At 49.7% G+C, this 24,658-nt stretch overlaps 1 protein-coding gene across 1 annotated transcript in view; it reads left to right on the top strand.

Annotated features, from left to right (window-relative positions):
• Window positions 1-24,658, top strand: part of TEX11 (testis expressed 11) — a 974,891-nt gene that overhangs the window by 237,693 nt on the left and 712,540 nt on the right. Inside the window, exon 8 of the mRNA XM_029607248.1 lies at window positions 23,789-23,869. Coding sequence (XP_029463108.1) covers window positions 23,789-23,869 — 81 coding nt within the window. The remainder of the gene's footprint in view (window positions 1-23,788; window positions 23,870-24,658) is intronic.

Below are 24,658 nucleotides of genomic sequence, written 5' to 3' on the forward strand. Positions count from 1 at the left end.
CGAGGTCTGTGGCAGGCTGAAGACAAGAAGAATCGTGAAGAAGTCCGAGGTCTGTGGCTGGCTGGGCTGGAAGCAAGGCACGGCTGGAACAAGCAGGAACCAGAGCTGGAAGCAAGGCACGGCTGGAACGAGCAGGAACCAGAGCTGGAAGCAAGGCACGGCTGGAACGAGCAGGAACCAGAGCTGGAAGCAAGGCACGGCTGGAACGAGCAGGAACCAGAGCTGGAAGCAAGGCACGGCTGGAACGAGCAGGAACCAGAGCTGGAAGCAAGGCAACTAACCACTCAAGGAGCGACCACGTTGCGAAGGCAAAGCAGGGAGGTCAGACGCTGGCTTAAATAGCCAGCCGGCGTCTGACGTCAGGAACGGGGCGGTTCAGCACTTCCGGGTGCTGGACCTTTAAGAGCCCCCTGCTCGCGCGCGCGCGTTCCCGGGCAGTGGGAGGAGTCAGAGTCGGCCTTCGGCGGCGTCTCCACGTGGAGGGAGACGCTGCCATGCGGCCCTACAGGCCCCGGGAGCCGCGGATCGCGGCGAACCCGGGGGAGGCGGCGGAGAGGTAAGGACCCGGTCGCTAGCCTGGTGACCGGGACCGCAACACACTGAGCATGCCCAGCATGCCACTAACCCTGTGGCCACAAGGGGTCCCCCTTCAGTCTCATTTTTTCTGCGCAGAAATTGCCTCGCAGTTACTGGAGCTCTGTGAGTTTTTTTCTTCACGGAAATTTTTGAAGTTTATCTTCGACTCTTTCCCTGTCCCGGGGTCCCCCATCGTGCACAGACTCCTCTGATGCTCAGTATGTTCGTTCCACATTTTCTGTGGTTGGTTCCCGGTGGTCTACCTTTGGTGACTGATGGACACCGACCACACTCCACCGGTTTTCAGAAGTGCCCTGAGTGCCCACGGACAGTGTCCATAACGGACCCGCACAATATTTGTGTCCTGTGCCTTGGGCCTTCCCACAACATCCGTCAGTGTCCGAGTTGCGCCCAGATGACCCCCAAAGGCCGTCGCGCCCAACTGGAAAAGATGGAGCATTTGTTTGGATCCAAGCACTCTGCTCCATTGACCCTGGTGCAGGGTGCGCCAAGTTGAAGGAGTCCATCTTCCTCAGACTCCTCTCTGCCGATGCCCCGTCAAGAGAACCGAGGAGCGGGAGACCGCCCGTCCTCAGCATCGACCCACTCCAAGGCCTCTGCGTCATTGTCTTCCATCCGGGTGCACCTGAGTGTCATTGCGGCTTACCATCGAGGGGTAGGGGATGCCCCGGTAATGACGCAACCCCTGGTATGGTGCTTCATGAGAGGCTTACCACAGCTAAAGCCTACACTACGTCCCCCTGTGGGACCTCAACGTTGTGCTGGCGTGGCTCATGCTGCCTCCATTTGAATCCCTGCGCTCCTGCGAGTTCAAGCACCTCACCTGGAAGGTCCTCTTCCTGGTGGCGATTACATCTGCTTGAAGAGTCAGTGAGCTGCAGGCCCTGGTGACCTGTCTGCCATACACAAGGTTTCTCCACAACAGGGTGGTACTGTGTACTCACCCTAAGTTCCTGCTGAAAGTAGTGACTGACTTCCACCTGAAACAGTCCATTGTACTGCCCACCTTTTTCTCAAGACTACACTCTCATCCCGGTGAGCGGGCTCTGCATTCCTTGGACTGTAAGCATGCGCTCGCTTTTTATTTAGATTGCACCACAGGCAGTCCACCCAACTCTTCGTCTCCTTTGATAAGAATAGACTTGGGGTTGCAGTGGGCAAGCAGACTCTGTCTAACTGGTTGGCGGACTGTATTGATTCTGCTACCAGCAAGCAGGCCTTCTGCTTGAGGGACAGGTAAAAGCGCACTCAGTAAGGGCCATGGCGACGTTAGTAGCACGCTTCCGATCAGTGCCTATTGCTGACATCTGCAGGGCTGCGACGTGGAGCTCCCTCCACATCTTCGCAGCCCATTACTGTCTGGACAAGAATGGTCAACAAGACAGAATCTTTGGACAGTCTGTCCTCGTAATTTGTTTCCAGCGTAAGAACCCAACTCTTCCGACCTAGGGCTCACTGTGAATTTCAGGCTGCCCCATTGTTGCCAACAGCACCCCAGTTGTTGTGCCTGTTGCACATGGTTGGGTGCTGGTTGGCCTAGTTTGTTTTGGGAGCAGCCTGAAGCTTGCTATCACCCATCTGTGAGGACTACCACCCTGCTTGTCCTGGGAGAAAGCAGAGTTGCTTACCTGTAACAGGTGTTCTCCCAGGACAGCAAGATGTTAGTCCTCACGAAACCCGCCCACCACCCTGCGGAGTAGGGTTCGCCGATGGTTTATTTTATTTTTTGCTCATACTTTTCTGCTATGAAACGAGACTTGTGGCCACAGGGTTAGTAGCATGCTGGGCATGCTCAGTGTGCCAGTCAAAGTTCTAGAAACTTTGACAAAAGTGTTTCATGACAGGGCTCCATCTGATGATGTCACCCATCTGTGAGGGCTAACATCCATCCTGCTGTCCTGGGAGAACACCTGTTGCAGGTAAGCAACTCTGCTGTACAGTTGCTTTGGTGAGTAATGGAACCTGTTTTTTTTTTACTTGAGGGGTAGGATGGGGAGGGTTTTTTTGTTTTAGGGGTTCAGAGGGGTGATTTCATTAATGACTGTAATAAAAAGCCATTGTATCTTTTTGTATGTGTGACGGGCATCAGAGCATCCACTCGTCGCATATGTTTTACTGTTATATGTTTAATTAACTGAACAATTAAAAAAAATATTTTCTCTGATTTGATTCAAATGAGCTACATATTATTTTCATGGAGTGTATCCTAGGTCTAGTACTACTTGAAAGGGTAAATAACAGTTCCCTAACTACCTATTTCATCCCATTCATGATTTTGTAGATCTCTATCATATCTCCTCTCAGCCATCTCTTTCCTAGTCTGAACAGCCCCAACGTGTGTAGCCCTTCCTCATATGGGAGCCATTCCATCCCCTTTATTATTTTGGTCTCCCTTCTCTGCACTTTTTTGAGTTCCACTATGTCTTTTTTGAGAAGGAAACATATGTGGAAATGATTGGAACTGCATATAGCACTCAAGGTTCATTATGATATTCTCTGTTTTATTTTCCATTCTTTTCCTACTTGATCCATCATTAAGTATGAATACTCAGTTCAAAAGTTTAATACAGACATCATATCACAAATTAAATCCGTTACGGCACCTCAAACCATTGCTTGATGCCAAAGACTTCCATACTGTTTTAGAGGCATTGTTGTTTTCTAGTGTGGACTATTGTAATTCATTACTTATTGGTTTGCCAAATTATGTTATTTGTCTACTACAGATCATTCAAAATTTTGCTGCTCGTTTATTAACCAGTACACCGATACATGAACATATTACCCCAATTTTACAACAACTTCATTGGCTGCCAATAGTGTCCCGTATTCAATATAAACTTGCTACAATTATCCACTGTCTCATTAATAATATACATTATCCCAGGACAAGCAAGATACTAGTCCTCACATATGGGTGACATCATTGATGGAGCCCTATTGCGGAAAACTTTCTGTCAAAGTTTCTAGAAACTTTTGACTGGCACTCTGAGCCCACTGAGCATGCCCAGCATGCCATGATATTCTCAGCCACAGGGGTCTCCCTTCATCTTTGTTTTTCCACGCTGCTGTTGGCATCGCGGAGCAGGAGCCTGTGTAACTTTTCTCACAGTTTGTCTGACTAAAAATCAGATTTAAAAAGCATTTATTCTCTCCCACATCGGGGTCTCTCGAGTTACCACCGGCTGGTGAGGAAATTTAGTCTCTTTATTACTCTTTGGAGTAAAAATAATTTTCTCTCATTTTTTCTCTCATTTTCATCGATGGCTGTCGGTGAAAATATGGCCACGGGATTTAAAAAATGTCCCAACTCTAATCGGACAATGTCCATTACAGATCCACACCTCAAGTGTGCTTAGGTCAAACACACAACGTAACAGCCTGTCCCAAGTGTGCTGAAATGACCGCGAAGGGTAGAAAGGCCAGCCAAGAAAAGATGGAGCATTTATTCCATCTACAACTTTTGCCTTCCCCGTTGATGTCTATGCAGTCGTCTCCGGCTGGAGTCTCGAAGCGTTTAATACTCAAAAAGCGTCGTCCGGAAGACTCGGGGGATCATTTATCGCCGACCCCATCCGTAGCATCGACGAGGTCAGCGGTGGAACATCGACCAAAGCATCGCCATCGGCACCGACACCCATCGATCTTGGAGGCACTTCTCTCCCCATAGAAATCGATTGCAAAAAGGCCTCGACTCCAAGAAATACCGAGGCCTTTGACGCCGAGGCCTTTACCGCCCATTGATGCACCGATCATCAAACCTCCACAGGGCCCTGTGGAAGGACAATCACCTCCACCGCCACCATGTGTAGCTGCTCTGCATGCACCAGCTATCACGGAGGAATTGACAGATTTTATCCGTCAAGCGGTGTTCCAAGCATTAAAGGACCAGCAACCGTCGTTGCCTTCGCTGACGTCGATACCGGTGCCATCACTGATGCTGGTGCCTTCACCAATTCCAGCGCTCCCGACGATGCCGGAGCCTGCACCGAGACCGGCACCAACACCGAAGTCTGCACTGATACCGAGGTGGCCATCGATGCCGATGCCCATACCATCGCCGATGCCCGTCCCAGTACTGGAACCAATTCCATCGATGCCGATGCCACCTGGGGCTCCAGGACAGCTGGAATTAGCACTGTTCCAGCTGTTGATGAACAGATTCGATGCAATAGTTGGTGCTCTACCATTGATTCCGACCAAGACACAAGAAGATGTCCCTGGACGGCTACCATTAGATGATCCACAGCCAGGTCATTCAAGGCTTTCTCGACCACCAAGGTCTTCTCCCACGTCTCCACATCAAGATGACCCATACGATTCCTGGGAAGAAAGACAATCAGATACTTCTTCCGAAGGGTTTATGTCTGATCCTTCTCCTCCAGAAGAAAGAAAGAAATCTCCACTGGAGGATTTATCCTTTACAAATTTTGTTAAGGATATGGCAGACACCATACCATTCACTTTGGTATCAGAGGAGGACACAAAACAGCAAACACTGAAAGTCCTTCAATTCGTGGATCCTCCAAAAGAAGTGTTGGCTATACCTGTCCACGAAGTTCTCCTAGACTTACAGCACAGACTCTGGGAGCATCCATGCTCAGTGGCATCCATAAATAAGAGAGTGGACACCACTTATTTGGAATCTGTCCCCGGATGTTATGGGAGTCTCTGTTCAGTGGACCCTTGGGCCGACCTGCTGGAGACCGGGAAAGGTGGTCAATGTCTCTAATGAATAGCAGGCCGGGAGGCAGATGTTCAGGCAGGACGTAGATGCTCTTCACCCTGGAAGCTGGTACTCCCCCGGGAGGAGCCTGTAGGAGCCCAACTGCTGGGACTTAGGCGGGTTGTGGATCAGGACAGGTAACTGGAACCAGACTAGGACAGTAGCAATACTGTAACTGGGCTCAGGTTCTGGAACCAGGCAGGAACTGTAGCAGGATTCGGGTACTGGAACCAGGCAGGAACTGTAGCAGGATTCGGGTACTGGAATCAAGCAGGTACTGTGGCAGGCAAGCAGGAACCAACCAGGTACTGTAGCAGGCAGGTGGGAACCAAGCAGGCACTATAACAAGCAGGCAGGAACCAGGCAGGTACTGTAGCAGGAACAGAGCGACGAAGCAAAGCGAGTCACCCCGGGGCACAGCGCAACAGGAAAACGGGAGGCTAACCTGTTGCAAGGCAAAGACTGGATGGCCGCGGCCGGCTTATCAAGGCCGCGGCGTCTGACGTCAGGAGTTGGGCAGAGTCACCACTGGCGGGTAATGGCCTAGAAAAGTGCCCAGGTGGTGCGCGTGCGTGCGCCTAGGAGCCGGGCATCCATGGGAGACCTCGCAGCGGTGCAGCCCCAGCAGGGACGCCGCCAAACAGGCCGTAAACCAGGCCTCTGGAAGCAGGAGCAGGTCCGGGAGCCGGGAGGTAAGGGCCTGGCCGCGGTGCTCGCGGCCAGAACCACAACAGTACCTCCCCTCTTCCACCCCCTCTTAGCCAGTCCGGGTTTACTTGGGTGGTCCAGATGGAACTGCCGTAATAAGTCCTTGTCGAGGATGTTACGGGCCGGTTCCCAAGAGTTATCCTCGGGTCCGCAACCCTCCCAGGCAAGCAAGTATTCCCATCGGTGTTGATGAAATCGGACATCCAAAACCTCACGCAGTTGGTACGTGACCTCGTCCGGTACTGAAGGATCCGGTGGTTCAGGAGCCCAGGAGTGGTACCTGGATAACACAAGAGGCTTCAGCAATGACACATGGAACACGTCATGTATGCGCATGGAGGAGGGTAGGCGCAGAGGTATGAGACTGCTCCCACTCGTTCAGCGACTCGAAAAGGCCCACAGAATTTCGGAGCTAGTCTTCTAGACGGAATACGAAGCTGTAGATTTCTGATGCTAAGCCAGACACGGTCTCCTGGAAGGAAGATGGGTGCTAGCTGATGATGTTCTTATGTTCTTATGTTCTTATGCCTATCTGCCCACTTCTTAGCGGACAGGGCGGCTTTATAGATCTTTTCCTGGGTAGAGATCCACAAGGAAGGAAGCTGGCGAGCTGAGAGTTGCACTGCCGGGAGTGCACTAGGTTCAGGCGAAGGTAAGGGCAGACGAAGTTGCTTCCCATAAACAACGAGGAACGGCGAACTTCCAGTAGCAGCATGCGTGTGATTATTATACGAGAACTCTGCCCACGGGAGTAGCTTAGCCCAATTATCTTGTCATTCATTCATGAAGGCACGAAGAAAAGTCTTCAAGGTTCGATTGGTTCGGTTCGTTTGCCTATTACTTTGAGGATGGAACGCTGACGAAAGACTAAGTTGCACATTGAAGCGTTTGCATAGGGCTTTCCAATAACGAGCTGTAAACTGTGGTCCTCGATCGGAGACTATATCCTGTGGGAGACCGTGAAGTCTAAAGATATGCTGGGCGAACAGGCCGGCCAGGTCAGGTGCAGAAGGTATCTTAGGCAAAGGGACAAAGTGCGCCGTCTTGGAAAATCGGTCCACGGTTACCCAAATGACCGAATTACCTCCTGAGGCAGGAAGGTCCACGACGAAATCGGTGGAGATGTGTGTCCAAGGCTCCACCGGGATGGGCAATGGTTGCAACAGGCCCCTGGGCTTCCCGATGAGCGGCTTTTGAACAGCACAGGTAGGGCATGAGCCCACAAAAGCTTGGACATCCTGTCTCACCGTTGGCCACCAGTAGAAACGGTTTAACAAGTCTAAAGCCCCTTTCCAACCAGCATGGCCCCTAGTGAGGGAGTCATGGGCCTAAGCGAGAACTGCTCTCCGGGAGCGACGTGGATCAACGGTCTTCTCTTGGGAGGCCACTGAGGTTGCAGCAAGACTTACTTTCTCAGGGTCCAAGATATATTGGGGTGTATCAGGAGTCTCTTTGACCTCAGAGGAGCGCGAGATAGCATCAGCTCGAACGTTCTTCGAGCCAGTTCGGTAGTGTAACGTAAAGTCAAACCGGTCAAAAAACAGCGACCACCGGGCTTGTCTTGGATTCAGGTTTTGGGCTTGCTTCAAGAATGCTAGGTTTTTGTGATCGGTGTAAATCGTAACCGGATGGTTGGCTCCTTCCAACCCTGTCTCCATTCCTCCAGGGCAAGTTTCACGGCTAGCAACTCTTTGTCACCAACACAGTAGTTGCTCTCTGCCGGGGAGAATTTCCTTGAGAAGTATGAACAGGACAACAGCTGTCCAGAATCAGAGTATTGACTCAGTACGGCCCCCACGGCCACATTGGAGGCATCAACTTCCACCACGAAGGGCCGGCTGGGATCCGGATGGCGAAGGAAGGTGTCTAACAGGAAGGCTTCTTTAAGGGCCTCAAAAGCTTGACAGGCAGAAGCAGGCCAATCCACCGCGTTAGCCCCCTTTCGGGTGAGGGCAGTTAACGGTGCCACAATACGAGAATAATTGGGAATAAAGTGACGGTAGAAATTGGAAAAATTGAGGAAGCTTTGCAACGCTTTAAGACCCCTTGGCCGGGGCCAATTCTTAATAGCCGCCACTTTCTCAGGATCCATTCGAAAGCCAGCTGCAGAGACTATGTAGCCTAGGAACGGCAGGGACGTCTTCTCAAAGCTACATTTTTCCAGCTTCACGTACAAACCATGCTCCCTAAGTATCTGGAGCACTTGACGGACATGCTGACGGTGTGACGACAGATCCTGGGAGTAGATTAACACATCGTCGAGGTAAACAATTACGCAGTTGTTCAGAAGGTCCCGCAATACCTCATTCATCAGGTGCTGGAACACTGCCGGGCCATTACATAAGCCGAAAGGCATCACGAGGTACTCGTAATGCCCGTCTCGGGTATTAAACGCGGTTTTCCACTCATCTCCGGGACGGATTCTGACTAAATTGTGCGCTCCTCGCAAGTCCAAATTTGTGAAAATCTTCGCTCCTTGAAGCCGATCAAGGAGCTCCGGGATTAACGGGAGCAGGTAGCGGTCTCGCTTGGTAATAGAATTTAGGCCTTGATAGTCTATGCACGGCCTCAGTGAGCCGTCTTTCTTGCTGACAAAAAAGAAACCTGCCCCTGCAGGCGACTTGGATGGGCGGATAAAGCCCTTGGCCAGATTCTCCGCAATGTACTCGGACATGGCCCGGGTCTCAGGTATGGATAAGGGATAAACCCTCCCTCGGGGAGGGCATAGTACCAGGTAGCAAGTCTATAGCACAGTCATACGGACGATGCTGCGGAAGGATCTCCACCTTGGTCTTGGAGAATACATCCGTAAAGTCCTCATAAGGTGCAGAAGGACCCACGGCAGAGTGCATCAAGGGAAGTGCGGGAGTCTTAGGCACTTTCATACAATTAGCTAGGCAAAAAGGACTCCATTTGACAATCTGTAGCGTATCCCACTGAATCGTGGGCGAGTGTTTCTGCAACCACGGCAACCCTAGCACCACAGGGTGGACAGCCTTCTCCAACACTAGGAAGGCTATCTCCTCCGAATGAATCGCCCCGGTGCGGACCGTAATGGGTGCTGTGGACATCTGGACAGGTCCTGGAAGAAGCGTCCCCTGGATAGAGGTAATTCGTAACGGGACCTCCCGTCTATGCACAGGGATTCGCAACTGGGAGACTAAATCCTGCAGGATGAAATTACCTCCGGCTCCGGGATCCAGGAACGCCATCGTCTCAAAGGAGCCTCCGGGATAGTCCAAGGTAACAGGGAAAGTACATTGAGGAGCTGTAGCACAGCCTAGGAGGAGCTCCTCCCGACCTCCTATGCTTTGGCGTTTTCCGCACGCTCCTGGCAGCGTGCCAAGAAGTGGCCCTTCTGGCCACAATACAAGCACAACTTCAACGAACGGCGACGTTGCCTTTCTTCAGCAAAAAGCGGGGCCCGTCCCAGCTGCATAGGTTCGCAGGTGGGGGCGTCTGGACGAGAAATCTTGGGTGAGGGCACAAGTCTCTGCCCACGAGCCGGACTATGGCGAGAGGAGCGTTGCTCCTTGGCCCGTTGTTGTAGGCGGCGGTCAATGTGGGCAGCCATCTCATTCAAGGCGTTGAGGTCCTCCGGCAGATCTCGAGCAGCAATTTCATCCTTTATGCGTCCGGAGAGGCCTTCCAGGAAGATGGCCATAAGACTACCATCTTGCCAACCTACTTCTTGGGCTAAAGTCCGAAACTCCATTGCATAATCTGCCAAGGAGTGAGCCCCCTGGCGAAGTTGCAGCAGGTCAGACGTAGCTGTGGCTACTCGGGCGGGCTCATCAAAGGCCTGGCGAAAGTTTGTGATGAACTGTTGTAAGTCCGTTAGCGAAGAATCATTGTTTTCCCAGAGGGGAGAAGCCCAGATTAAGGCTTTCCCATCAAGCAGGGACAGGATATATGCCACTTTCACCGCATTCGAGGGAAACTGCTGAGGCAACAAGGAGAACCGTACAAAACATTGGTTCAAGAAGCTGCGGCAGGTCCTTAAATCACCAGCGTAAAGAGAGGGTGCCGGTAGCCGAGTCACAGAAGAGCTGTGACCCTCGGGGTCCCTGCCAGCGGAAGGCAAGGACTCCAGGCGCGAGGATAGCCGTTCCACCGTGGCTGCCAAGGTATCTATGCAGCTCTGGTGCTGTAGCAACTGCCGGGCCATCCCGGGCAGATCCAAGGGAGCGGGTGCATCCGCCGAGTCCATGGCCTTGCAATCTGTTATGGGAGTCTCTGTTTAGTGGACCCTTGGGCCGACCTGCTGGAGACTGGGAAAGGTGGTCAATGTCTCTAATGAAAGCAGGCCGGGAGGCAGATGTTCAGGCAGGACGTAGATGCTCTTCACCCTGGAAGCTGGTAATCCCCCGGGAGGAGCCCGTAGGAGCCCAACCGCTGGGACTTAGGTGGCTTCACCCTTGAAAGCCAAAGCCCCCCCGGGAGGAGCCCGTAGGGGCCCGGCCGCTGGGACTTAGGCGGGTTGTGGATCAGGACAGGTAACTGGAACCAGACTAGGACAGTAGAAATACTGTAACTGGGCTCGGGTTCTGGAACCAGACATGAACTGTAGCAGGATTCGGGTACTGGAACCAGGCAAGTACTGTAGCAGGATTCGGGTACTGGAACCAAGCAGGTACTTTGGCAGGCAAGCAGGAACCAACCAGGTACTGTAGCAGGCAGGCGGGAACCAAGCAGGCACTGTAGCAGGCAGGCAGGAACCAAGCAGGTACTGTAGCAGGAACAGAACGACGAAGCAAAGCGAATCACTCAGGGGCACAGCGCAACAGGAAACTGGGAGGCTAACCCGTTGCAAGGCAAAGACTGGATGGCCGCGGCCGGCTTATCAAGGCCGCGGCGTCTGACGTCAGGAGTTGGACGGAGTCACCACTGGCGGGAAATGGCCTAGAAAAGCACCCAAGTGGCGTGCGCGCGCGCCTAGGAACCGAACATCCATGGGAGACCTCGCAGCGGCGCAGCCCCTGCGGGGACGCCACCAAAGAGGCCACAAACCAGGCCTCTGGAAGCGGGAGCAAGTCCGGGAGCCCGGAGGAAAGGGTCTGGGTGCGGTGCTCGCGGCCAGAACCGCAACACCGGATACCAGAAATCGCAACTGCCACATCAATCAGTTGTTGTGGAGTCTGCACAAAAGAAGTCTAAACGAATAAGACCTCATTCCTCCACTCCTCCAGGCAAGGATCACAGATTCCTGGACTCCTTGGGCAGGAAAATCTATCAAGGGGCCATGCTAAATACAAGGATTGCGTCATATCAGTTGTATATGACACAATACCAGAGAAACCTGTGGAAACAGATAAAAGATCTCTCAAATTCGTTACCACAGCAGTATCAAGAAGCAGCTCAAAGAATAATACATAAAGGACTTGAAGCTGGCAAGCACGAAGTCCGAGCCGCTTATGACAATTTTGAAACTGCTTCCAGAGTAGCGGCCTCCGGCATAAGTGCACGTCACTGGTTGTGGAGAAGGGAGAGATACTTGACTGGACAGCTGTAGCGATTTCCATCAGCTATCCCCGGGGATTTTTGCGGCCCCGACAGTGAGCAGTGAGCAAAGCTGACTAATTATTTCCTGCTATGTCATCCGAGAAGGACCGGCTGAGTGCCCATAAAGCCCGCCCATCTGTAGTATCTCTCCGTGGTGGAGAAGGGAGAGATACTTGACTGGACAGCTGTAGCGATTTCCATCAGCTATCCCGGGGGTTTTTGCGGCCCCAACCGTGAGCAGTGAGCACAGCTGACTAATTATTTCCTGCTACATCATCCGAGAAAGACCGGCTGAGTGCCCATAAAGCCCGCCCATCTGTAGTATCTCTCTGTGGTGGAGAAGGGAGAGATACTTGACTGGACAGCTGTAGTGATTTCCATCAGCTATCCCGGGGGTTTTTGCGGCCCTGACAGTGAGCAGTGAGCACAGCTGACTAATTATTTCCTGCTACGTCATCCGAGAAGGACCGGCTGAGTGCCCATAAAGCCCGCCCATCTGTAGTATCTCTCCGTGGTGGAGAAGGGAGAGATACTTGACTGGAAAGCTGTAGCGATTTCCATCAGCTATCCCGGGGGGTTTTGCGGCCCCAACAGTGAGCAGTGAGCACAGCTGACTAATTATTTTCTGCTACGTCATCCGAGAAGGACCGGCTGAGTGCCCATAAAGCCCACCCATCTGCAGCGCATCGCCGACGCCGGCGCGCTGCCTAAGCTTTGAATTGCCTGAACTGTTTTGAACAGATTCGAAAAATTGGGGACTTGGAATTTCTTTCCCGTATATCTCCACCAGCCTGGGTCGCACCCGAGCAATAGATCCGAGACAAATAGAAGCTGCCGGTGATATGTGAGTAGTGCCTGGTGGCACAGTATTTTTTCCAAAATGCCTCATTCTGTCAGGAATTGGAGGGCTAAAGAAAAAGAGGCCCCACCGGGATCACAAACTTTGGTTCTAGGCCCGATGGACGCACACATACACCGTGGTACGGAAAAAACGGGTGAAGTCTCGCTGAGTGAGGGAAAGGAGAAAGGATTACCTGACCCCTCTCCGGAGTTCTATACCACCCTATCCCCGGTAGAGCGGAACCCCCCAAATAACCCCGCTGAGACGAGGCCTGATAACCAAATACCGGCACACCTCGAAGTGGGAGATGCCCGAACTCTAGGTGCTGAGGGGGGAGAACCATCACAGGCTATTGTTAGTCTCCCTAACTTTCCATCAGGTGTTGGGGGTGTTATAAGCAGTATTTCATCTGAGAGGAATACTGGAGAGAAATATGCGCTTCCTCAGCTTATGAAAATGGAACTGACTAGACCAACAACTATTTCACTTGAATCCATTTGGGATGCAATACAGACATTAAATTCAAATATTTACAATCAGTTGGCACCAGTTTATACATATATGGGGAAAATGGAAACACGTATTTAGAATCTGGAAAAAGAAATTGTAATTGGCAAAGAATGTATTTCTAAAGTTAATATAGAATTGGGAAATACTTTAGCTTTTCAAAATGCCTTAATGAAAGAAACCATTTATTGAATTCTAGGTTAGAAAACATGGAAAATGTTTTAAGGGGGAGGAATCTCCGGTTTATTAATTTTTCCAAGAGTCAGCTCATATCCCCGAAGGAGATGTGGAAGAAATACATGATAGAAATACTAAAGATCCCAGATCAGGCTTTACCAGTAACATCAAGAATTTACTACATACCATCTAATAAGAGTAAGAATCTTGTAAATGGTAAAGAGAGTAATATAACACCTATTGTTGATCCATTACAGTTAAATTTAACTGAGATATTGGAAACGTCTCAGAAAGATCAGGTTACCCCAGCTATTTATTTATTTATTTATTTATTCTGAACTTTTTTATACCGACATTCAAGTGAAAATACATATCAAATTGGTTTACAGCGAAACGACTAATTGGGAAAAACGTTACATAGAACAGGGGTTACATCGAACAGGGGCCCAGGAAGTTAATTACAAACAGCTAACATACAATTTAATTTAATTTAACTTTAATTTAACTATCTAACTATCCCTTTCCCCCTCCCAACATACCTAGTTGGGTCATTGCAGCAACAATCCTGGGTGATGGGCCATGCACCAGGGTTCCTTCTGGCACCCTGAAATCATTAGCCCTGAATCTGGCCACTAAATATCACAACTCCCTCTCCCCCAACCCCCTAGGGCCTCTGAAAGCTGCCTTGTGTCTTCTGCTCAGCCAATCCAGGGAGCAGAAGACTCAACTCAGGGATCATTTTGGGGACCTTCCGTGTGGCAGTGCACAGCCTCGCCACTGAGCCGGCCCCAAAATAACAAGTTTCTAACCATTTCAGATTGAGGATGTCTTTCTCCAGATTGTCCTCCAGTTGGGAAAAGTCGTATTTTCCGGGTTCCAACCCCGACACCAGAAAGAATCGATCTGTATCAAGTCCTTCCTTGCTCAGCCTCTTTTTGTATCCCTCTCGCAGGTTCTGCACAGTGGCCTTCAGTTTGAAGCCTGACCCTAAGACCCTTTTTGCTGTGTGGACCTACAGGTCCACCTTGGTACAGACCACCTGGAAAATCTTCTTCTGCTGCTTGATGGTCTTGAGCAGCTTAACATGGGTGTCTGTGAGGCAGCCAGCCACGACTACTAGAAACATGTCAAGTTTGAGGTCAATGCTCGTCAGATACTGGGCTGGCAGAACTTCAGCACTGTAACCCGGGAGATCCCAGAGCGTGGCATTGGGATACGCTGGGAACGAGTAACTAATGGGTTCCTTGGACTTGCTCGCATTGTTGAAGAATGAAGGGATGTGGCTTTCGTCACAGCACTCTTGCAAGCTACATTGGTGGTTACATTTCTGCTTGAAGCAGATAAAGAATGGACATTAAAAATGTTCTTCAGACACAGAATAGATAACATTTTGGGTCTTAAGGTGAATGTTTTTCCTGATCTATCAAAGGCCACTCAAAAAAGAAGGAAACAGCTTCTGCTGTTAAGACCCAGAGTAATGGAAATTGGTGCTATGTTTTCTATTAAATATCCCTGTAAGTGCCTTATAAAATATGAAGGAATGTCATATGTTTTTTATCAACCTAATCAACTTATAGCTTTTTTGGTGGGGAAAAACATATTTCCAGGAAGCTCCTCTCCTATAGAATGAATGCTAGGACCGCTAATGAGTAATAACGTACTTAGATATATCATGTAAGCTTCCTTTCTCTTTAAAATGTAAAATTGTAATTTACAATTTCTTTCCTCTGGTTTCAGTCTTGTGATCTAATTATTGTGGACTTTGATTTGAGATCTAAATGGGTATTCTCACAGGACAAGCAGGATGGTAGTCCTCACAAATGAGTGACATCATCAGGATGGAGCCCTGTACGGAAAACTTTTCTGTCAAAGTTTCAACAAGCTTTGACTGACACTGGCACACTGGGTGCGCTGAGCATGCCCAGCCTGCAATTATCCCTGTGAGCCACAGGTGTCTCCCTCAGTCTTCTTTTTTCCGCTCTGCAGTTAGCATAGCGGTTGGAGCTCTGTGAGGATTTTTTAACTAATTACCTCATGGAAACACTTAACTTTTCACTTCAAAAAACACTTTTCCCTGCACGGGTCTCCCTCCGCGTACGTTTTTACGACGCTCGGTGAGTACTAATTCTTATTTTTTCGGTCGGTTCCTGTCACTATCTAGCCTGCTAACCGACTGAAGCCTTCCCTTCCCCCATTTTTCAGTCAGCTTTAAACAGCTTGCGAGTGTCTCTGTGACACTCTGCTTGCTTATGCTAGTGGGATAGGGAATTTTCCTTAACTTTAGGACCTCTGTAGCTTCAGGTCCTTCGTTCCCTGGTACCCTCACGCAGTCGATACCCTATCGCTACTACCGGTACCCTCCTAAACCGCCCTGGGCTTTCATATGTCATCAGCGCCCCTCCCCCCATGGTGCCCTGATGCCTTCATCCATGTTTTTTGTCTTTCAGTGCTACCAGGCTTCTTTCCTCCTACGCACTGTTTTTTTCCTTGGGCTTCCTCGGTGCCGTCCCTACCCGGATGCATGCCATTGACGCACACGCTGTTGGTCGCTGCCATGCATACTTGGGTCGCCGCCACCGTTGCCCGAGACACTTTTTAACGATGCCAGGGTCACTTCATCGATGCCACCCCCTTTTTTGGGGATGCCATCGATGCCCCATCCTCCCCACCGATGTCCAGCCCTTTTCCATCGGTGGGCATCGGTGCCACATCGATTTCATCGGTGGGCATCGATGCAGGATGGTCCCCATCGATGGACATCGATGCGGGATGGTCCCCATCGATGGACATCGATGCCGGATGGTCCCCATTGATGGACATCGATGCCAGATGGCTTGTCTGTCTGTCGATGGCATCGGTGCCAGATGGCTTGTCCATCGATGGCATCGATGCCAGGTCCCTTTGCATTGATGGACACCGATGCCCAGGTGTTTCATCCATGGGCATTGATGTTAGAATGCATCCATTGAGGGCAGGCTCAATGGATGCATTGAGCCTGCCCTCAATGGATGCATTGATGCCAGGCTGCTCCCATCGGTGGAATTCGATACCCAGGTGGGTTCCATCGGTGGGTATCCATGCCGGCTCGATTCCATGGATGGGCATCAATGCCAATGCCAGTCTTAGGGCTGGCATCGATGCCTATGCCAGTTCCATGGCTGGCGTCGATGCCGGGATGGATTTCATCGACCGGGGGATCCATGCCATCGATTCCATACGTGCCCATATCGATGCCACCGACACACATGTCTGGGGCACCGATACCATGTACACTTGGAAATCTGAGTCAGTCCAAATCGATACCGTCAACGTCTGTGGCCCTATAGTTGATGCCTGTGGCCATGCCACAAAAGGCATAAATGCCCGCCTCCATGCATCAATGCCCTCGACACCTACGTCGTTTCCTTTGGTGTTCTTGATGCCCCTATCGATTCGACTTCAACTCAGTCGATGCCGGTATCTTTTTCAATAACGGCAATGTTTTTCGATTATTCGATTCCACATCATTTCAAAGATACCTATGCCGGTGCTGTCAGTGCCTGTCACTGTCATCATTCTCCTGGCCAGTCATCGACGGTTTTTCATACCCATTTTTGACGATATCCTCGAGGCCCCTTAGGCTGCCTTCAATATCATCAATACCGACATAGCACCGCCACATAACACCCTCGCCTCCTCACATTGCTCCAAGCTTTGGGTTCTTTTTTAAGCCCCGTATTAGCTTAAGACACTCCATTGTGTCAGGAGCAGAGCAGGCGTGCTGACAGTCCGTCATCGATCGCCTTCCAGGACAGCGAGGGCTTCCATCTCGGCGCTGGGGAAAGACCGGGCCGAGCACCGTGGCACCCATCATCGCCGACATCGTGATCGTCTGCCGCTGACGCCATCCAGCACGTCTGTGCCATTCTTCTCCAGGCTGGACAACGCTCGGGCAGAGCAACATCACCACTGCCATCAGCACTGTTCCGTACAGTTTTGGCAGTCCTTGGTGATCCAGAACTTCTGGATCCAGGTCCAACGGCTTCTGCATTGGCGTCACGACACATCGAGCCGCTGCGACGAGGGAGTGAAACATGAGTTCCGTAATGGGCTCCCCCTGTTCCTGGCGTACCCCACCGTCAAGTGGTGTGGGACTGTGGCCATCTGTTACACTTAGCAGTCTAAGCACCAATCACGCCTGGCCTGTCTCCTCTGTACCTGTGCCACCATACCGGGTTTCAGAGTGAGATGGACGTTTACGTCCCCGGCCTTCCCCTCGAGGACTCCGGAGATCGACGGAGTCAACAATCTTCACCGGCTCGTCCTGCGGCGATCCACGTCAGATGGTAAGTACCTGCTTCGGCGGCATTCCCATAGAGTTGTGTTCTCCCATTCGGACCGTGGTTCGAAAAGTTCTGGGTCATGTGCCTTTTAAGAACTGTATTAGTGTCACATATCGCTATGATAGCTATGTTAGCCACAATACCAGGAGAACCCCTCTATCTTCTTGGGATTGCAGCAGGGCTTCTTCTCTTGTCAGCAACAAGTCCCTGTGCCGACCAATGCTCTGACTCTTGGTTCCTTCCCAACCAAAGTTCCAGCTGCATTGGCTGATCTGCTAAACATGAGATTCAGCAACCATTGCCCCATGTACAAGTCCACCTTGAAGCCTGGCTCAGGTCTCAGTGTCTCCTTGTACAGCACACAGAAATGCGGGTACCATTCACCGCTCACACTCCTGCGGGAGCCTACATGATATCCTCCATTGGGACACCTCCTGGTCTCCCATCTGGTCAGATATCAGAGCGGCCACCCCACCCTGTACCAAAGTCCCGGTACAGTCCCCCAGGCGCTACGAAGTGCAGAGGGGAGAAGGGAGGGGGGTTGGGGAGTTTTAATTACACTATTCTTTCTTTCAACAGAAAATAGTTACTCTCCGCACAACCTGGACCTAAGAAACTCCAACTTTCTTTAGAAGTCACAGGTACAATGGTATCTCTGGTTACCATCACTCCATATTGCAGTAAGTACATTACTTAATGTTTCTATGTGCTTTATGGTGAGTCAACATTACAACCCCAAGCTCTGCCGCTGGCAACAGCTTCGGTAAGTGAACTGTCTTTTGCATCACTGTTGGTGAATGCTGTTTTCTCTACGGAGTGTAACATCATTCGCTTTTCCTTGCGTGGACTACTGCTAACCACTTCAGTACATGCAAGGAGCTCTCACTTTTTCATGACTCACTATACATTTACTACTGGGATTACTGTCACTGTCATAAATCCCTTCTGTAACACTTCTGGACACCACAGTCTTAAGACCCTCTTGTCCAGCATGCGCACAGACATTCTGATACATTCTTATGTCCCTGCGCATATTTTCCATAACCTCAGCCCTTCAACTTTTCATGGTTGGGCTATGGGGTTTTTTCCCACTATGCTTTTTTCTCATAATTCAAAACTGCTATGGGTTATATTCAGTGACATTCTATACTCAATGGAACTAAGCGGTTTCACTGCTTTCGTCCCTGATTCTTATTCCAGTTCGAACTAGGACCTAGTCTCCTTTTACTCATGCTCGCAATTCCTTAGGGTTATAAAGTTTCTCCTGAAAGCTTTCAACCCATTATGCGTCTATTCCACTCCAGCATAGTTTCTCATAAACTTCCTGGACGTTGCAGCCATGAGTCATGCCCTTATGCCTTCCAGTACTGCTTTTGCAACAGTTCTTTGTGCATACAGACAGACAGCATAGGGACAATGTGCTTTCCAACTCATAAGCATGCACTACCTCTTGGCTGCTCTGCTAGACAGCTGCGCAGCTCTACCCTTGGCCCTTGTTCACTTCATGCGTCCTTGGGCCACATATCTAAGAGATTTAATGAACGCTCTATCAGACCTTCTCCATGTAGGTTCTATCCTCTCGAATGGTCTCAATTACATGTGTACAGGGAAAATTCTCTAAGGCTGAGTTTAACTAAACTTTCCTCTGCGTCTGCATCATTCCATACGATGCACAGGTTCTGCTCCCTGCACATGTTTCCTATGCGTTCCCTTAGATGCCTTTTCTTCCATCAAAGGCCTCTTCAATATATCTCTTCTGCTGCCTCTCGTAGCCAGCATTCTTCTAATGTTGAACTGGGATGGGGTTCAGTATTCTTTTCCCCACTCCCTGACCGAGATCAGTATGCTTCCCATACTTCTCAATCCATCATATCAGTAACCTTTTATTCTCTCACCAGTCAGTCCCAAATCATAGACTTACTGATGTTCTTAGGTTCTGGTAGTGTCACAAAACCTTCTAAACATAAATCTTGCCGTTTAATATGGCAGGCTTTACCTCCTGACGCTAAAAAAAAAAAAAAAAGAGGTATTACCCCTTTTACTTTTCCACCATTTTTTCTTACTCCCTCGGATTCTGTTCTCCAGACATCCTCCACATAGATACACCTTTCTCTTAGGAGGTGTATCGTTTTGGGAGTTGGGTTCCCGTTTACGGTAATCCTCTCTGAGTCGGCTTACCATGGATTATCCACTGATCCAGCCGCCTCTATTTCTCTAATCACGGAATGAACATATATATTCTCCTTATAAGTCTCATACATTCTACGTTTGAGCCTTTCCATTCCTCTCTTCCACAGTTTGGCAAGGGAACTTCTTTCCCTCTTAATGTCATTCCTGCCAGCAGGGTCCGTGAGTTATGCACTCTTTCCATACTCACCTGACTCCGTTCCTCCGTCACTGAGTGGTTCTACGTAGTGGCAGATCGACTCAGTCGTCAGTTCCAACCACACGAGTGGTCCCTGGATCCCTTAGTAGCGACCAGGATATTTCAACGTTGGGGGCAACCAAAAATAGACCTCTTTGCATCACACCTGAATCACAAAGTGGACAAGTTCTGCACGCTGCACAGACAGAAACACCAGCCAGCCAAGGACGCCTTTGCTCACCCTTGGAACTCAGGCCTTCTATACGCGTATCCTCCGATACCGCTCATAACCAAAACTCTAGTGAAGCAACAACAGGACAAGTGGTCCATGATACTCATAGCCCTGTATTGGCCTCGACAAGTATGGTTTCCCACACTTCTAGATCTCTCGATCAGAGAACCAATTCGCCTGGGTGTAGCTCCCACTCTCATAACTCAGGATCAGGGTCGGTTGTGCCATCCCAACCTTCAATCCCTATCCCTGACAGCATGGATGTTGAAAGCTTAATTTTACAACCACTCAATCTTTCATCCAATGTCTCTCAAGTGCTTATAGCTTCACGTAAACAAAAGCAAAACGAAAGAATTATTCTTCGAAATGGAAAAGGTTTACTTTGTGGTGCACACAAAAGAACATTAACCCTTTCTCCTGCCCCACAACTTCTCTTCTAGACTATTTATGCTATTTTTCAGACTCTGGTCTCCAGACTTCATCTGTCAGAGCACACCTAAGTGCAATCTCAGCTTACCATAACAAGATGGGAGATGCACCAATATCCATACAACCTCTTGTCAGTAGATTTATGAGAGGTATAATTCAGCCACCTGTCACAGAATGGGACCTAAATCTGGTCTTAACAAGACTCATACGTTCTCCTTTTGAACCCATGACTTCCTGTGATCTTAAATTTCTCACATGGAAGACTATCTTCCTCAAAGCCATTACATCGGATAGAAGGGTTAGTGAGTTACAAGCACTTGTCACGTACTCACTCTATACAAAATTCCTACATGACAGAGTGGTTCTCCGTACACATCCAAAATTCCTCCCCAAGGTAGTTACGGAATTCCACTTGAACCAATCCATAGTTTTACCCAAATTCTTTCCAAGACCTCATTCTCACCAAGGAGAACGGGCCTTACATACCTTGGACTGTAAGCGTGCGCTAGCATTTTACTTAGACTGCACCGCAGTCCACAGGAAATCCACTCAGCTCTTTGTATCTTATGATCCAAACAAACCGGGAAAAGCAGTGTGTAAACATACTGGGCCGGATTTTAAAAGGGTTACGCGCATAAGGTACGCATGTAACCCTTTTAAATCCCCCCTGCGCGCGCTGAGCCTATTTTGCATAAGCTTGGCGGCGCGCGCAAGCCACGGGATGTGTGTAAGTCCCGGGGTTTGCAAAAAGGGGCAGTCGGGGGCATGGCCAGGGGGCGCGGTTTAGGATCGGGGGTGTGTTCAGGGGCGTGCGGGCAGTCCGGGGACGTGGCCGAGTGCCCCGACACAGCGGCCTGTGTCGGGGCCTGCCACACCAACGCGCGTAAGTTACTACTGCCCGGAGGCAGTAGTTACTTTTAAGATAAAGGTAGGGAGGGGGTTTAGATAGGGTTTAGATAGGGCCACGGGGGTGGGTTAGGTAGGGGAAGGGAGGGGAAGGTGCGGGGGGGTAAATGGAAAGTTCCCTCCGAGGCCGCTCCGATTTCGGAGCGGCCTCGGAGGGAACGGGCAGCGCACGCAAGGCTCGGCGCGCGCAAGTTGCACAAATGTGCACCCCCTTGTGCGCGCCGACCTCGGATTTTATAAGATACTCACAGCTACGCGTGTATCTTATAAAATCCCGCGTACTTTTGTTCGCGCGCGCGTAGATTTGTAAAATCTACCCCACTCTTTCCAATTGGCTAGCAGATTGCATACAGTTTTGCTATGAAAAAGCAGGCCTTCCTCTCCAAGGGCGAGTAAAAGCGCATTCAGTAAGATCAATGTCAACCTCAGTAGCACACTATCGTTCAGTGCCAATTCTTGACATATGTAAAGCAGCAACATGGAGTTCTCTTCACACCTTTGCAGCTCATTACTGTTTGGACAAAGAAGGACGACAAGATTCAGCTTACGGACAATCTGTCTTAAAGAACTTGTTTCCAGTATAATCCCAACTCCTTCTACATTTATTTTTATTTATTTATTTAAGGTTTTTATATACCGGCAATCATGAAAACATATCTTGCTGGTTTACATAAAACGGGAGTGCAGTATATACAACAAACTAGAACTGTGGTGACCGAAGGTACAGTTACATTTAACAAGGGTAGCAGAACTTGGAGGAAGGAGGAAGAGAGAGGAAAGAATAAATGGTTGAACAATATACAAATTAAATGCTATATACAAAAGGCATGGTTAAGGGCTGAATGTTTTGAGGAGTAATTAGATTGTGTCATTAGATTGTGTCATTAGATTACATCCAACCTGCTGTGATCTTCGGCTGCCTCATTTTCACCAACAATACTTCAATGTTGCTTCACTACAAAATGACTCAGCCTCTAGCTTGCTAATCACCCATATGTGAGGACTAGCATCCTGCTTGTCCTGGGATAAAGCAAAATTGCTTACCTTGTAATAGGTGTTATCCCAGGACAGCAGGATGTAGTCCTCACGAAACCCACCCGCTACCCCGCGGAGTTGGGTCCGATATGTTTTATTATTTTATCTTTTGCTAAAGCTTACTGCTACATACGAGACTGAAGGGAGACCCCTGGGGCTGAGAATATCATGGCATGCTGGGCATGCTCAGTGGGCTCAGAGTGCCAGTCAAAAGTTTCTAGAAACTTTGACAGAAAGTTTTCTGCAATAGGGCTCCATCAGTGATGTCACCCATATGTGAGGACTACATTCTGCTGTCCTGGGATAACACCTATTACAAGGTAAGCAATTTTGCTTTCCCCATGGATAAATGCCATCATGAAAATACACACCCTGGCAAGATTCCATCGGTCAGCAAATCAAAATCTGCTAGATATTCCCTCCCCTAAATTAGCCCATTTAGATGAATCCAGGGAATGCGTCTTCTCAGTAGCAGGTTTGACCTTTTGGAACCTATTACCCGTGGAACTTAGAAATTTGAAAGATCCAAGAATTTTTAAAAAAGCACTGAACACGTTTTTCTTTAGACAAGCGTTTGAAAATTGATTTATGCTTTGATTTTCCTTGTTTTATGTGTTGTACGTTTTAATATTTACTGTATAAATTTGTTTGATTATTTTATTTTTTTAATCAATTATAATTGATAAAATTATGAATGTGATATTCTACCTCACTCTGAACATAGGAAGGGTGTGTAAGAAATGTTTTAAATAAATAAAAATAATATGTAAATAAATATTTAATATTTGTATTTGCGCTCTACCTCCAATGGCCTCTCTCAAGTGATTTCCTCCCTCTTCTCAAAGCCATACTACTCACTGTAGCCGTTCTCCCTCACTGGCAGGCCAACCAGAGCACATACAGCAGTGCTTGAATGCACTCCTCAGGCTTATGACCCTGTGTGCCACCACCTCCAATCATGTGGAGCAATGTGCTGGTGACAGCAATTTTTCCCTCCCCCCCTCGGTTTGGAAATCAGCCACGCTCTTTCCCGCCATCTCTCCATGTTGCTTTGGGCTCCTTGTGGTGACAATTGGCTGCATCTTTCCCCTCCTCCTCTCTGCACATTTTCCTTCTTGAGGTGATTTTCCTCTCTTGGCATAGGCAATGTGGAGTCAAGCAGTGGGATCAGCCAGTAGCAGCCTTACAACAGAACTCTTCAGAGGTAAGGTTAGCCCACTCTTTTTCTCAGAAGCTATATTTTGATTGCCTTCCTTCTGGCAGACTTCCTGTGATATTCTCACAGACCCCTAGGGATTCATGGACCCCAGGATGGGAACCACTGATATACAACATGAAAAGGAGTTTTTGTTTTGATGCATTTTGATTTTGTATTAATGTATCCTTGAAGCTCATATACTTTGTGGTCATAGTTTATTATTATTTTTTTTCATTTACTTAGGCAGTTGCCCAGGAAAATTTTCAGAAAGCAATAGCTAATATTCAGCACTGTAAAGACATTTTGATGAGGCTGCCAAAAGAGGTAAGTGAAAGCACTGCTCCTCTACTGACCCATCAGGTCTTTATCTTTACAGGTCCATAATTTAAAAAAATTTGTCCAGCTAACTCTGAGACAGATTCATTAAGGCTTTTCTCCCATTTTGTGTCTATGAGAAAAAACCTTAGGGGTAGATTTTAAAAGAAGCGCGATCAGCCTACTTTTGCTTGCGCATCAGACTCAAGCAAAAGTACGCTGGATTTTAGTAGATACGCGCGGAGCCGCGCGTATCCACTAAAATCCTGGATCGGCGCGCGCAAGGCTATCGATTTTGTATAGCCTGCGCGCGCCGAGCCGCGCTGCCTCCCCCCGTTCCCTCCAAGGCCGCTCTGAAATCGGAGCGGCCTTGGAGGGAACTTTCCTTTGCCCTCCCCTCACCTTCCCCTCCCTTCCCCTACCTAACCCACCCGCCCGGCCCTGTCTACACCCCCCCCTTACCTTTGTCGGGGGATTTACGCCTCCCGGAGGGAGACGTAAATCCCCGCGCGCCAGCGGGCCTGCTGCGCGCCGGGCCGCGACCTGGGGGCGGGTACGGAGGGCGCGGCCACGCCCCCGGGCCGTAGCCACGCCCCGTACCCGCCCCCAAAACGCTGCCGACACGCCCCCGGAACGCCGCGACGACCGGGCCCGCCCCCCGACACGCCCCCGACACGCCCCCCTCCGAGAACCCCGGGACTTACGCGAGTCCCGGGGCTCTGCGCGCGCCGGGAGGCCTATGTAAAATAGGCTTCCCGGCGCGCAGGGCCCTGCTCGCCTAAATCCGCCCGGTTTTGG

This window comes from Rhinatrema bivittatum, chromosome 6, assembly GCF_901001135.1.
Source record: "Rhinatrema bivittatum chromosome 6, aRhiBiv1.1, whole genome shotgun sequence".
NCBI classification, from domain to species: domain Eukaryota; kingdom Metazoa; phylum Chordata; class Amphibia; order Gymnophiona; family Rhinatrematidae; genus Rhinatrema; species Rhinatrema bivittatum.